At 38.6% G+C, this 15,902-nt stretch overlaps 2 protein-coding genes and 1 long non-coding RNA gene across 8 annotated transcripts in view; 1 reads left to right on the top strand and 2 right to left on the bottom strand.

Moving 5' to 3' along the window:
* The window catches only part of LOC114149750 (protein NLRC5-like), a 1,536,511-nt gene that overhangs the window by 153,418 nt on the left and 1,367,191 nt on the right, over positions 1-15,902 (top strand). The window lies entirely within an intron of this gene.
* Positions 1-15,902, bottom strand: part of LOC114149825 (uncharacterized) — a 461,125-nt gene that overhangs the window by 93,028 nt on the left and 352,195 nt on the right. The window lies entirely within an intron of this gene.
* The window catches only part of LOC114149751 (voltage-dependent N-type calcium channel subunit alpha-1B-like), a 132,729-nt gene that overhangs the window by 78,281 nt on the left and 38,546 nt on the right, over positions 1-15,902 (bottom strand). For all 6 annotated transcript variants that reach the window (XM_028025805.1, XM_028025806.1, XM_028025809.1 and 3 more), the window contains exons 4-6: positions 3,152-3,243; positions 2,904-3,062; positions 1,442-1,629 (exon numbers count right to left, since the gene is read on the bottom strand). In XM_028025805.1, coding sequence (XP_027881606.1) covers positions 1,442-1,629; positions 2,904-3,062; positions 3,152-3,243 — 439 coding nt within the window. The remainder of the gene's footprint in view (positions 1-1,441; positions 1,630-2,903; positions 3,063-3,151; positions 3,244-15,902) is intronic.

Genomic DNA, 15,902 nt, shown 5'->3' with positions numbered 1-15,902 from the left:
GTTTCCAGACGTCATCAGATGCCAACCAAACCTGCTTTAGTTTCATTAATATCTTCAAATCAAAAGCAGCACAAATGGAAATTTTTGCAGCACAAAAGTAGCTTAGAGTTGTTTGACACCAATTATAGCTGGTTGACCTTTCATGACCTCTGGAAACATTTATTAATATTTTTACAAACTGAAACTTTGGTTGTACAAACTTTTGACATAAATTTTTAATTTGATTTAAGGAAGGATGACCTCTTGACCTTTAAACTTTTAGTAAAATCTCCAAAGCAAAATGGAAATTTTATCAATTATTGTCAACTGTTATTTGATAACAATTTCATTTGGTTTGCAGAAAGTTCACTCAAGTAGGAAAAGGTTGGATCAGGTGACAAATGGATGAAAAAATTCTGCTCTGGAGATTTTGGCATCACTTCCTGGGTTTCAGCTGTTAAAAATTGCTGTCGGGTCCAAATGTTTATGTGGGTTTTTTCCACATTTTTTCTCTGAAAGTGTGTTTTAAATACAGAAAAAAATATGGTTAAAAAAAATGGACTTAATGATAGAAGATGGATAAATGTTGGTGCATCTAGGTTGAGTTAATAGTTAGGATCAATTTGCTTTACTGAGATAAGATAGATTCTGCATTCCTGACTTAGTGCTGCACATCTTTTCACACTACATTTTAAAAAAGTACTAATTTTGTTTACACACACACTACTTTGAGCCTTTCAAAGATTCCTTGGCCTCTAAATAAAAGTTAGTTTGTGACTCTGTGTTGACTAAACCAGCAGAAATCATGAAGCAGATAGAAGTGTGGGCCACAGGGCGACTGGTCCAAACACTTTGCTGATTTTAGTTCTGCTCCAGCGGCCCGCCTCGTCCTCCGGGCGGCTTTGTTTGTCTTTTTAGAGCCGCTGAGTTTTTTCTTTTGATACTTTTGTTTGGCCTAAAAAGAATGATGTTTAGATAAGCAAACGGTTCGGTAACAGAGAGGTAAGAAGGAGAGTCAGACTGAGGAGAGCAACCCAGTGGCCCGGTTGTTAAAGCAAACCGAGAAACAGCACTGACTTAACGGCAAAGTGTGAATAAATATATCAGAACGGATCAAACTAACGACAAATAAAACAAACAAAAAGAGATAAAACTGGAAATTATAAAACAGTTCTTTGGGATTGAAAGAAAACTGAAGCAGCAGAATCATCAGTTAAAATGAGTGAATCATTTTAACAAACAACCAGCAGGTAGCATCAAACTGTTGCTATGGCAACCAGTTAGCTCCCTAACGATGGATGGATGGATGGATAGATGGATGGATGGATGGATGGATGGATGGATGGTTGGATGTGGAGCTGCTCAGTGTGGCATTGAAGCTGCAGCTGATTGGCCGGCTGTGCCTGCAGCTGATTGGTTGGCTGTGCCTGCAGCTGATTGGCCGGCTGCCTCTGTTACTCACGCTGTACAGGATGTCCACCCAGCCCTCCATGGTGATGCACTGGAACACTGTCAGCACGGCGAACAGGATGTTGTCGAAGTTGGTGATGCCGAAGTTGGGCCCGGTCCAGTACTCCTGGCACACGGTGCCGTTGGGACAGGTTCTGGCCGGCGACTCCGACCCGCACGGCCAGTCCACCACTCTCTTAGCTGAATGACAGAAACAAAGACAGAAACATGGGTTTGTACAGATAAAGGCAGAATGAGGAAGGTTTCTGTTAGATAAATTCATCGGATTAAGAGAGCAGCTGTTAAAATGCCCTTACAAAGCAGCAAACAGTTATTTGAAGCTGCTGGAGCCTCTGGAGCCTCAAGGTGGAGGATCCTCCAGAGGCTTGCAGTGCATGAACCTACTATTGGGCCCCTAACCAGAGCTCACAAGCAGAAACGGGCCCAGTGGGCCCAGCCGTACATGAAGATTAATTTTCAAACAGACTTGTTAACTGATGACTGCTGTGCAACCCTGGATGGTCCAGATGGACACAGGAGTGGATTGGTGGTGGACGGCCACCACGTCCCAACACGGCTGTGACGTCAGCAAGGAGGTAGTGGAGTCATGCTTTGGGCCGAAATCATGTGGAGAGAATCATTGGTCGGCCCCTACAGAGTCCCTGAAGGTGTGAAAATGACCTCAGCAAAGTATATGGACTTTATAATCCATAAAATGTTTAAAAAATCTGTTGTGCATAATAATTTGGAACATTTTGCATTTTGAGTTTTTTATTTTTGAAAAAAATACTGTTCTCATGTGGAGATTTGTTCAGTAAAATTTCATTTATACTGTAATAGTTCATGACTTGAAAATTATACTGACCATCATTTGCATTGACCATTTAAGAAAATCTGAGAAAATATCACATACATAATAATTTGGAACACGGTGTAGAGGCTGGCTCCAGAAATATCAACAAAAATTCACCAAGTGGTTTCTGGATGGTAAGTCAACAATAAAATACTTGCCTTTTCCAGCAGCCATTGTACAGCACATACAGCGGTAAAACCAGCGGACCAAATGTGCTGGAACTCTGCTTTGGTTGCTAGGTAACAGGCAGAATTCTGCTGGGGTTGCTAGGCAACGAGCTCAGCCTGCTGATTTGTGACTTTACATTACAGAGGTTTTTGAAACAGTTCACCAAAACACATCAACCTATTGCCAAAAAAACATCTGGATGTTTTTTTAAAGCATTTGTGAGACCCAAATAAAAGTACAAAAATGTGAAAAAAGCTAATTTTGCATAATGGGTCCCTTTCAAAATTCCAAAATTCCCACATAACTTTATATTTTAGTTACTCAGTACTTCAGTCGTCTTTTGAAAAGACTAAAAAGACTCGTTTTTACTCAAATAAGAGTAAAAAAAAAACATTTTAACTTTCCTTTTTCTTTTCCTAGAGTAAAACCATGTAGGAGTATTTTATGTTCTGACCTCTAGGAACTCCAGGCTTGAAGCAGGACTGGTGGAACTTGCCCATGTAGAACTCGACCCCGATGATGGCGAACATGACGATGGCGAAGAACAGCAGCATGCCGATCTGCAGCAGCGGAACCATGGCCTTCATGATGGACTTCAGCACAACCTGGAGGCCTTCGCAGGAGAGCCAGCGGTTAGGGGTCAGCGCCACAGGGCGCGTGGGGGAGGGGGTGTGTGGGCGTGGGCGTGTGTGGTGGACTTACTGGGAATCCCGGACACCAGTTTGAGGGGCCTCAGCACTCTGACGGCGCGGAGCGTTCGCAGGTCGAAGTCTGAACCGACGGTGGCGAGGATCCTGACGACACAAAGAACAAGATGGCCGACCTGATTCAGAACCAGCATGACCCGATATGACCTTTAACCTTCTGGACAGGACAAACAGGAAGGTCATGGTTCTTCAAAGCAATAATGCGACCTTTAACCTTCCTTCCTTCTTTCTTTCCTTCCTTCCTTCCTTCTTTCCTTCCATCCATCCATCCATCCATCCATCTTTTCTTCTTCCCGTTTATTTTACACCTCATTACAATAAAATTAATCTTGTTTATTCTTAACATTCTCTATATTATAACAGTTTTTATTTAGCGTCCATCTTGTTCTGTCTCTCATTAAATTAAAGTTTTGAGTCCAAAATGAAAACTTAAAACATTTCGGCAGAAAACATGTAACCTAAAGGTTCACTCATGGCAAACACAGACATGAAGCTCATTACGCCATGTGCTGCCCACTTCTGCCTCCATGTGTGTGTGTGGGCGTGTGGGTGCGTGTGTGTGGATGCGTGGGTGTGTGTGTGTGTGTGTATGCATGGGTGTGTGTGTGGATGCGTGCGGGGGTGTGTGTGTGTGTGTATGGATGCGTGCGTGGGTGTGTGTGTGCTGTGGCACAGCTGGCAGCCCTCATTACAGCCTCAACACACAGAGGGAGACTTAAGTGCTTCACTGAGACACACACAAAAAAAACAGGTCCTCCAGGCTGGAGACTCAGGGAGAGAGAGAGGAGGAGGAGTAGGAGGAGGAGGAAGATGAAAATAGGAGTTGATTTAAGGAGACAGAGGGTAAGTGGATGCAGACGAAGAATTATAATAATGTGATGTGGAATCAAACACAGAAACGTTCCTGCACACTTTCTACGCTGCAAGCACAACATGATTCCTCCATAATTTTACAAGAGATTTTATTCTGCTGCTGCTAAGCTAACGCCACTTTATTTATGAAACGCACAAACTTAACTCAGAAAAATAAGAGCCAATATTAAGTAACATCGCTGGTGGGAAGCTAATATCCACTCATCCCTGATAAAAATATCACAGCAGTTTGGGTCTTTAATTGGTTTAGTCAAAGTATCTTCCTGTGCAAAGTGTTTCAAGAACAATGTTTTACACATTGTATGTCGTAAATTTTCTCTAATCTGTAGACGGTTATTATAGTTAAAAAAAAAACGTTTCTAAGTTGGAATCCATGCTTGAGGATTTTAGAGCAGAGCTGTTCATTGTTTTTGTTTTTCTTTATATATAATTAGAAAAATATAAATATATATTTTTTATTTTTATCTGGAAGATAAAATATGCATAATATGCTGTAGCATTAGCAGAACTTATGATTATAATTAGTGTTTTAAAGTTAGTGCAACTAATTTTTTAGCTAGCAGTAGCCACCACTAGCTTCATGCATTTACTGGTTAGTGGTTAGTTTTACAGTCCAGGTTAGGCTGTAGAAATGAATGAAAAATGAATGGAAGTCAATGCAATGTTGTTATGAAGACAGAAAGGTGTAATTTGTTTGTGTGTGCGGGTGTGTGTGTGTGTGTGTGTGTGTGTGGTCTTTGTATTTGTCCATGAGACAATGATTTAGACACATTGTGGTCATAAGCTGAAGAGGAAGCCGTGACTTTTAATATCCCTTTATCGTGTCTATAACACGTCCATGTCAGAGACACAGACTGGCTCAGGAAATATGGAAGGTGATGTTATTGGATGTCACACACACAGACAGATTACTCTGGCTCCGTCTGGAAGCTAGCTGGACAACAAATCAAACAAAATACAGCAGCTGATGAGCTACATACAACTACAGAATGCAAATAAATTATTCTCAATCAGTGTAAATATATTTCTCTAAATAAAATACATTTATTGTTAATCAGAGTTAATTACACTTCCATTAAGGATAATGGAGGGAACGTAACAGAGCTGGTAATCACCATAATCAAGACATCATTTTAGAAACAATTAAATTAAAGGCCATTTTCTAGTGAAATAAAACACAAAACAAACAGAAAACCAAATATGACAGTAATTTGACTCCACTGCTCAGGGAGGAAAGGTTTTTGATATAGCTCAAACAAAATCTTAATCTTTCCATATTTGCTCTGTCCAGGTTATTCTTGGAGAGTTTACTTTGTGTTTTGTACTAAACAAACTTTTAACTTTTCCATCTTATGCCAAAAACATAAATCCTCCCTATTTTCACTGTTGCAGCTTCTGGGGAAGGAGTCATCACAAGAAACTGGTCAGTCAATCGGAAGCAGAAGAGACAAACATTTATTTTATAGATTCAGGCAGTTCTTGCAAGGGAATTTCTAAATGAACAAGATAAAACAATTCACATATGCAAACCTATGACACATTTTGAAGATCAATTCAGACAACACTTTCTGAGCAGGACATAAAAAACATTCATATTCTGGAGGGCAAAAAGCTGTTTGCTAACAATGATTAGCATTGGTTTTATCTGTTAAGTTGTCAACATAATGGACAAATCTTAAATGCACACCTGATGTATAAAAGAAAAAGGGACACAGTGCTTTGTTTCTAATCGTCAACACAATGGCAACTAGATAAGAAGCTCAGGAAAAAATAATTTAAAAAGAATGGAGAGGGAAGTAGCTTAGCTATGCTAGCTTGACTATGACACCCTTAACATGTAGATGTACTGTGGAATTCTGTGTTTCAGTTCCGTTAGAAAAATGGCAACCTAAACACCGACTCTGACAGATTATAAGTAGATCAGCTGTTTAAATTAGTTAATCAACCGCTGCAGTGTTAGCTTAGGTAATAGCAGCAGTAGCTAATCTACCACAGAGGAAACATATTAATTGCAAAATAAACATCAAGCCTAAAAACATAAAACTGTTCTGTTCTTTGTGTGGGAAATGTTTGTTTGTTGTTGAAACCTGATATGCTAGTGGAGCTGTTGTCAGTCAGTTGCTATGGTAACAGCACATAAAAGAGAAAAAAAATTGTAGAAAATGTTCTTTAACACTTTTTCTGTGTTATCTTCCCTTTTGCTGTGGTTAAAATAGCTACATCTCCAGGTTTCATTTAGTTAACGGAGTTGTTCTACTGCGGCAACATTTCCAGATGTAAACAATAACCTGCAGTGTGTCTATATGGGGTAAGAAAGTACTGCTGCTAAAGGTCTGTCACATCATAAAAGCAGTTCTTCAGGGTGAAAGGTCAGACACGCTGCGTGTATTGATCAAAGCTCAGAGGAGACATGAGTCTGATTCTCATGACCAAATAATGAATCTGCAGAAACAGACGCTGTCCTGCAGAGGTCATCACATAAATCCAGATGCTTTTATCAGACAGACATAACTGGAGCTCCTGTGATGCTGAATAACACAGAGGTAAGAGTGACTCATCAGGCTGCCTATTAAAATTTGTAGAGTCAATCCGCAGTTTATTTATTTAACCCCCATTTCTTTTTTCCACTCCTTCATGCAAAGCCTCAAATTAACATTTAAAAATAACTGCAGCTCAGGAAAATGGCAGGGAGATAGTTACGATGTAATAACAGTAAAGGAAGATGGGAAATGAATCAACGATGATTCAAAACTGCTGATACGTTTGGACACTGTACTGCACGCAAAACCTTCAGATATATGAACAATGCAGAGAATTACATAACTAAAGTTCATACATCTGCTTTCAAATGTTTATATAAAGCTGCAGAATCAACATCAACAAGGAAAGAATCCTAACTCTGTCTCAAACCAGAGAGACAGAGCTGGGAAAATGAGAAACATAATTTCCCAATTTCCATTTGGAAATTTCCCAAACTGAGATTTCAATTGAGTGGAATGTTTCACACATCACATCACATCACATTTCTGATATTTCTTATTTAATGGAAACACCACAAATGCGAAATTGTGTTGTTTTTTTCCGCATTAGCAGAAAACTGACACTGAATTTTTCGCATATTTGTAATGAAACGCAGCTATAGTTGCAGTAATCAATACAACTAACGATCAACAGACGGCTGAGTTTCTCTAGATGTTGCTGAGACATCAGTCCTTTAATCCTAGAAATGTTCTTCAGGTGATAAAAGCCCGACTTTGTAACTGTGTTTATGTGGCTCTGAAGGTTCAGATCTAAAACAAGATTCTAAGCAACCGAGCAAGAAGTTACAGTCAGTATTATTAATTTATGTATACCTAATAAATATAAATCTGATTAAATTTTAATCGTTCCACTAAAAACAGTTGAAGAAAATGAAAAGGAAGTTGAAAGTTCGACACACAGGTGGGGAAAAGGAGGCGACCCGAAGAAAGCCAGGCTTCTGAGTGATGTAGTTTAATTACTGCGACCCGGTCCAGCTGGGGGCCAGGGGCTCTGATTGAGTTTTTCACACATCTCTGTAAGACAAGACGAGCGATCTCTGAGGACAGACACGGGAACACGGCGCTGACAACCTGCCTGAACAACCGCTCCTCGTCTGTGTGATCGTTACCAGCTGGTCCCTGACTGCCTGCCTGCCCCACCGTCTGTCTCTGGCCTCACATCCAAACACAGACTTTTAGTCCGAGACTTTTAGCATCGCTCAGAATCCCCACGTTTCTCTACCTACAACTGCTGAAAGCATAGTCTTGTTTCAGGTACTAAAGGGGATTTATTATGCAAAATTCACATTTTGGGCGTGTTTTGTGCTTCCATATGAGCCTCAACTGCTTCTATAAAACAGCCCAGGTTCTTAAAAACAAACACAAAGCCGTCTTAACATAACAGGTCACCTTTAAGCTTTTATTATCAAAGGCATGTATAAAAGATTACAAAATAGTATTTTAGATTACTTTCTAAGCATAAAATAACCCAAAGGTGGAACTAAAATTGGCTTTAAAAAAGAAAAAGAGCTGCAAAGGTCCAAAAATATCAGCTAGTCTCTGATTACAGGGCGGCCATTATTGCTCGCTTCCTCATCAGTGAGGCTGTTTCCTCTTCCAGCGTTTCTCTGTCAGCAGCTTTGAGATGATCAGATGTGCCAAATGGTGCTGAGAGGCTCTCAGCAAATCTGTAACCTCGTTCCAAGAAACTTCCCTCAGAGAGAAGGTTCAAGAAATCTGTTGGAAAGAAGCACTTAAAAATGTTTCCCACAAGCAATATGGGTCTCTAAAGTCATAATTAATAATTGGGTTGTAGAGAATTACCTCTATTACCAAATAAAGACATTTGTTGCTTTCTCTTCTTATGTAAAAATGTTAGAACAATCTCATTTAGCAGCAAGCGAGCCACCCAATCAGTCAAATGTAGTTTCTTAATAACAGAGTGTGTGTTTGCGTGTAAATGGTGGCGGTTTGTTTCTCCTTGATGTTATCCAATGTGAGCGGACAGCGCTGACAGTCAGAGGAACAAGCATTTCCCACAATGCCATGAGGACAAAAAGGGGTTCCTCATGAGCTCAACGTGGCTGCCAGAGCCACTCGCCATCAAACATGGCCGCCGCGGTTTGAAAGTTACACGCACGCCTCAGAATGCATGCACATGTTGCAGTTTTCCTCACTAATGAACATCAACTGCAAAAAGTTTGTCGTTTTTTATAATTGAATTAATTTATAAACCTATAAATAAATATCTCATACATTAAAGCTAATGGAGAGACAACAAAAAATTCATTTTGTGTTAATTGCAGGGTCAGAAATTTACTGTAGATAGAAAAAAGAATTACATTTCTGCCAAAAAGATCAGAAATTTACTAGAAAAACAAGAAAACTTTCAGATTGATATCACAAAATTTCTAGAGAAAAAAAGATGTAAATTTTAGAGCTTAAAAAGTCTAAATTAAGTAGAAAAAACAAGCAAATTTTTAGATTAACCTCTGAAATTTTCTAGAGAAAAAACAAGGAATTTGTTTTGCTAAAAAGTCAAAATTTTGCTAGAAAAAAACAAGGAAATTTTTTAATTAATCGCAGAAATTTTCGAGAAAAAAACTTGGAAATAGAGTAGAGTTTGAAAAGTCAAAAATTTGCTTAAAAAATATTACAAAATGTTTAGATTAATTGCAGAAATATTCTAGAAAAAGTTGGAAATTTCTGAGTTTTCATCTTTTCAAACATGAGTAAATTTCTAAGAGTCCAAAATTTCTGATTTTTTTTTTACTCAGAAATTTCCCAGTTTTGTCAAGTAAATTTTTGACATTAATCTCAAAATGTCTGATTTTGAAAAGTTGAAAATTTGCTGGAAAAAATTGAAATTTTGAGATCAATCTCAGAAATTTTCTAGAAAAAAAACAAGGAAATTTTGTCTGTTTAAAAGTCGAAAATGTTTGAGAATTTAAAAGTGAAGAAAATTTCTTAGTTCAAAAATTTGCTAGAACCTCAGAAATGTTTAGATTGGTCTCAGAGTCTTCTCAACTTATCAAAGTCAGAAAATTTTTAAAAGTTTAAAACTTTTGACTTTTCAAACTCAGAAATGTCCTCGTTTGTCGTAGAAATTTCTGAGATTAATCTAAAAATGTTTACATTTTGTGGCGGAAACTTACTCCTCTTTTCTTTTTCGATCTACAACCACCCAAATACGATGTCCAATGATTAAGTCAATAGGTAATATAAATCCATAAATTTCCTCTCAAAGGAGAGTCAGGATGTGCAGGGATGTCTGGGAATTCAGTCAGCTGGAAATGCTCTTACTTTACAAGCTGACAACTAAAGTACAGATCCTGACCTGAAGAACGTCGGTGGGATTTAACCCTGAAGGAATCTCTGAACTGGACGACTCTGCAATAAAACTGCTTTCAGTCTGTCTGTGGTGTATGTCATATATAAATACAGCATGTCTGTTACCAAGTCATATATCTTTATTACGTTTTGCAAGACCAGAGAGCTTACCAAGAGCAGAAAGGAAGACAGAGGGACCGGAAAATAACATTAATAAAGAAGGATTAATATAAGCCAGACAGTAAAGATATTGCCTGAGCAAAATAGACACGATTTGTTTATACCTTCTACAGGGAGGGCCTATAGGAAATTAAATTAAAATGCACTATAAGTAAAACTACAGTTTCAGACATAGAAAACATATGAAAGCTTGAGATTAAATTTGAAAAAATAAACTAAATAACCTCTGAACTTCGGTGACATTTTGGTAACTTCTGGTTCAATCTAAGAATCTGGTTGTGATTAGTTCTTGTTTTAGCTTAGCTTGTGCAAGAAAGTTTATAACCAGGGTCATTATGACGTTTTATTGGACCTCAACATTTGTTTATGTTTTATTTTTAAACTTTTTTAACCTGGAACTCAAAACCAAATTTTGAAACTCAAACCTTTTGTCCTCATAAAGTTTGTTTTTATAAAGATTAAGCTAATCAGTTTTTGCTAACTTAGCCTACTTGGTAACTTAAAATGCACTAAATTATAGCGCTAACTTAGCTTAGGCTAAATTCTTGCGCAAATTTAGCTTGTGTTGGCTTCTTTGGCTAACTAAGAGTGTGTACTCATCTTGTGATAACTTAGCTTGAGCTATTGCTGGTGATAACTCAGCTTGAATTAATGTAGCTTAAGCTATCTAATATTTGCTAACTTACAGTGAGTTGGACTTGGGCAGGTGCTAACTTAAACTGTGCTAGCTTCTTGCACTAACTTAGCTTGAGCTAATGTCTTGTGTTAACTTCACCTTTGAAAAACCTGTTGAGCTTAGGCTTATGTCTTGTGTAAAGTTAGCTTATGTTATTGTACTTGAAGCTAACTAACCTGTGCGAACATGAACTGAGGTAACTTAGCTTGTCCTAACCTTTTGGGCAAACTAAGTTCACCTTTGGAAAACGTCTTTGGTTAGCTTGTGCTAACGTGTTATGAAAACTTGCTTTGGGTAAATGTTTAGGTCAATTAACCTTGCACTCCGGTGAGAGTTGGACTCCGCCAGGGCTGCCCTTTGTCACCGATTCTGTTCATCACTTTCATGGACAGAATTTCTAGGCGCAGCCAAGGTGTTGAGGGGATCCGATTTGGTGGCCTCAGGATCTCATCTCTGCTTTTCGCAGACGATGTGATCCTTTTGGCTTCATCAGATCGTGATCTGCAGCTCTCGCTGGATCGGTTCGCAGCCGAGTGTGAAGCGGCCGGGATGGGGATCAGTGCCTCCAAATCCGAGGCCATGGTCTTGAGCCGGAAAAGGGTAGAGTGCCTTCTCCGGGTCAGGGGGGGTGTCCTGCCCCAAGTGGAGGAGTTTAAGTATCTCGGGATCTTGTTCACGAATGGGGGAAGAAGGGAGCGGGAGATCGACAGGCGGATTGGCGCAGCGTCTGCTGTCAAGCGGGCGCTGTACCGGTCCGTCGTGGTGAAGAGAGAGCTGAGCCAAAAAGCGAAGCTCTCGATTTACCGGTCGATCTACGTTCCCACCCTCATCTATGGTCATGAGCTTTGGGTCATGACCGAAAGAACGAGATCGCGGATACAAGCGGCCGAAATGGGTTTTCTCCGTAGGGTGGCTGGGCTCTCCCTTAGAGATAGGGTGAGAAGCTCAGTCATCCGGGAGGGACTCAGAGTAGAGCCGCTGCTCCTTCACATCGAGAGGAGCCAGTTGAGGTGGCTTGGGCATCTGGTCAGGATGCCTCCTGGACGCCTCCCTGGTGAGGTGTTCCGGGCACGTCCCACCGGGAGGAGGCCCCGGGGAAGACCCAGGACACGCTGGAGGGACTATGTCTCTCGGCTGGCCTGGGAACGCCTCGGGATTCCCCCGGAAGAGCTGGAAGAAGTGGCTGGGGAGAGGGAAGTCTGGGCCTCCCTTCTGAAGCTGCTACCCCCGCGACCCGACCTCGGATAAGCGGAAGAAGATGGATGGATGGATGGAACCTTGCACTAACGGTAAGCTAATATATTTGTGGTAACTTAGCTTTCATTAACTCAGCTTTTGCTAACTTGTCAGGATAATTTATCTCATAATAATCTTCTGTGATTGGACTAAATTAATGTAACTTGTACTGATTTCTTGCGTTTATTTAGCTTGTTCTTACTTCAAGTGCTAACCTTTTGAGCTAACTTAGCGAACAGCTTATTGTGGTTCTAGTTTGAAATACCTGGATGTGTTTTGGTGAGCCATTGCAGATTAATGCAACCTCAGTATGTCCCCAACCATTTTATTCACAAATGCATGAAATCACTAACAAAAATACATTTTACATTAGAAAGCCACGGCCACGAACAAACCAGTAGTTATTTTAGTTTTTTCCATTTTTTTAAATAACGGACTTTAGTTTCAAAAGCCTCTGAATGTGCCCTCATGCTAACTCCAGAGCTGTCATTCATGAAATGCCATCAGTAGGGAGACCTGTCTCTTTGTTGGAGGGAAAAACTCCCTTAAGTGCAGCCACCACTTTGTGAATTTGGATCACTGTCACACTCTGTCAGACACAGAATCTGAGGATTTTATTCTTTTCAAACCTAGAATGACAGCAACAGCAACTTATCTTATCCAGAAAAACAAAACCCTTCCATTTTAGGTTTTTCTAGGCGCTTAAATCAAAGATAAATCCCACATTAAAGCTGTTTTGTTTATTAGGCAGCTGGCAAGCTGAATAATAATTTAGTCAGAATTAAAGCATGACTATATTAGACAGTCTGGCAGCTAAACCATAATAATTCTTTAGACAGAACAGCTGCGTAGAAATATATTTAAAAAACAAATGACAGTGGAGATTATTTTTAATAACAAATGCTGCAAATTAATACCACTGATGTTTATTAAGCAGAAAGTGCTTCAGGTTTAGACAATACCTCTGAAAATTAGGGTTTCTTGCAAAATTATCCGTTTCAAATTGTATATTACAGAAATAAAAGCAGCACAATATATTGCAAATGTAACATTTTTGCTATTCTTCTCTTCAAACTAAGTCAAATACTGCTTTAACTTACCAAAACACAAAAGGTTGTACTTAAAGATAGATGTCCATACTGTTGCTATCCTTTATTCTGTTGATTTTCTTTCGTTTCTACACCAGGGATGGACGATTTCATATCAGCTGATATTGATAATTATTGATTATTTTTGTTTTAAATAACTGAAACACTGTCAAACTGCTCACGTTACCCTCCCTGTGTTTTTCCACAGTTTTTACTCCAACAGTGTTCTCTATTTTTAAGCAGTTATGAGGCGGAATGTTACTCGGATGGTTGTTGCTACGGTTACCGAAGAGCGAGTGAGTTGCTAGGTAACCAAAGAGTGAGTTAGTTACTTGAAGCCACCAAGTTCAGCAAATATTCTAAATATTCCACATATTGAATATTTTATTTGTACTGTTTTTGTATCATGTTTCTATCGTGATTTATATTGTTATTGATTTACTGTTCAGTTCTATTCTATACTAATAATTACTGTTTATGCTGTATTGTTATTCTCCATGAAGCCATTTGTTCTCCAAAAAACATCTAAAACATTCATAATACATGTTTTTCTTCACTGGAAGTAAACTATGTATTGTTTTTGTTTTAATTTATTTCCTTTTTATTTGCAAAAAACACAAAATCAACCTTTTTTTACAAACTTTGTTTTGAACAAATGAATTGTATTTGTGTTCTTATGAATAAATCTAATCTTGTGCAGCCTGTTCTTCCTTCTGAGTGTTTAATTTAAGATTTTTAACTGTGAATCTTGCAAAAATCAGAATAAATTTGCTATAGAGAGGTCGTTGTTATACTTTACATCAAATACAAAGATATTTTTTAGCATAATTTTCTGCTTTTATGTCATGGAAATAAAAAGCTGAACCAGGTTTGTACATTTCAAACCGCTTTGAGAGGTTGAATCTAAGCTAACTTAATAAATGTGTGTTTCAATTCAAAGACACGTCATGTTCATGTGCCGGTCATGAAGGATTTCAACTTTGAACATAAACAACTCAGAGGCTTTAATTGCTGATAAGCTGTGTTTACACTGTCAACGCAGGGGCTGAGAAATTCACGTTTCCTGGTAACCAGCGACTCGATGGTCTCAGAAGAAAAAAAAAGAAAGAAAGAGAAACAAAACAACTAACTGGAGAGAAACCAAATGAAATCAGCTGCAGCTGTCCAGGGTTCACCCGCCTGACAGGAAGCCTAATTTGTGCTAATCAATTTACCCCGCCGACAAATCCAGTTTGTAAACAGATAAAGATCGGTGCGAGTCGGCCCGTTTCTGAATCTTTCTTCTGTCACATCATGTTTGAGTGTGGAGAAACAAAAGTGCCGCAATCCATTAAATAAAGTCATCATTAAATAATTGTAAAAAATAAATGCATTCTAATGCATTCAATCCAGTTTCTTACAGACAAATAAGTCAATAAAAACGAATTAACAAATAAATATTTTGAATAATAAGCATTCAAAAATGTTAAATAAATTCCTGAATTTAATTTGAACTGATCAGTAGATCAGTAGTTCACAAAGTTGGGGTCACGAATATGTTAGTCTGGGGTCAGAAATGAACCTAAATTAGTGCCAAAAGTGATGATGAGAAAGCATATGAATTTTAGAAATGTAATACATACAAAAAATTTATTTAACAGTAAATAAAACCAACATGTTGGCCAACATATTGTCTGTTGATGCTAATTGTCTCATCATCGTACCAATTATTTGTAGAATTGTTGAACATCTGGCCATCCATACATCCTGGATAACTACACAATAGCGCCACCATATTCTGAGTTGAAGCGGCATTATGAAACTTTAGGATTATAACAGTACTCCCTAATTAATCAGTTTAGGTAAAAATGTATTGATTTACCTATTTGCAGGACTGTGGCATTGCTGGCCTTCCGTACTACCAGGGCAAATGAACAATACAACCACAATAGATCTAAAGTTTACAGTGTAATATCACACTGAAGGACTATAAAAGTGCCCTCAATTTTAAATAATTAATGGCAATTTAGGTAATCATTTATTCATCTACAGAATTGTGGCACACCTGCCTTTTCGAATGCCCAGGACAACAACACAATAAAACCATCATAAATCTGAAGTTTATGGCAATGAAGTACTCTCCAATTCTGAATAATTATTGACATTTTTGGTAAACATTTACTGATTTATTTATTTACAGAATTGCTGCACAAATCGGGGGCTTTATGCTGCATTATGAAACTGAAGGACTACAGCAAGTCGCTGAGACTTTATTTAAACTATTTTATGAAAAAGCTCATTTTCATTCATCCATTAACAATTAAACTTGCTGCAAGATTTCACATATTTAAAAATGTAGAAAAAAATTTTTTTGATTCATATTTTTGCAACTAACTGACTTAAAAATATTCAAAGTATTGCAGTATTGTGTAAAATCTTTTAGAAAGCTGCCAAAACGTGGCAAATTTTTATTTACTTTCCTGCAATGATCACCGCTGAGTTAAACCCGTTTCAGTTTGTTAGCTGAATCATTGCGCTAAGAACAAACAGAAAGTCATGTTTAGGCGCCGGCCATTTAAATCCCGTTTCTCCTCCTCCTTTCTCTGATGTGTTTACATGCTCTGACATTTCATGTCTTACAGCCTTCACTGTGTTTACTCGCAAACATCTATTATCCTCAGCGCGACGGCAGAGAGGAGAGAGAAAAGACCAGATTTGAAATGCAGAGCGGTTTGTTTTCCTTCATATCCGGCGCAGAAATTGTTCCAGATCAGGAACGGTTAGCGCGAGGTGTTGCTGTATTGAAGATCTGATTTCATGAGCAGGCGGTGACGTCGCAGCACACGTCCAGTTTTAGATGCTTAA

This window comes from Xiphophorus couchianus, chromosome 8 (genome assembly GCF_001444195.1).
Source record: "Xiphophorus couchianus chromosome 8, X_couchianus-1.0, whole genome shotgun sequence".
In the NCBI taxonomy this organism is placed as follows: Eukaryota; Metazoa; Chordata; class Actinopteri; order Cyprinodontiformes; family Poeciliidae; genus Xiphophorus; species Xiphophorus couchianus.
Note: the sequence above shows the minus strand (reverse complement) of the source record. Positions and strands in the feature narration are given on the sequence as shown.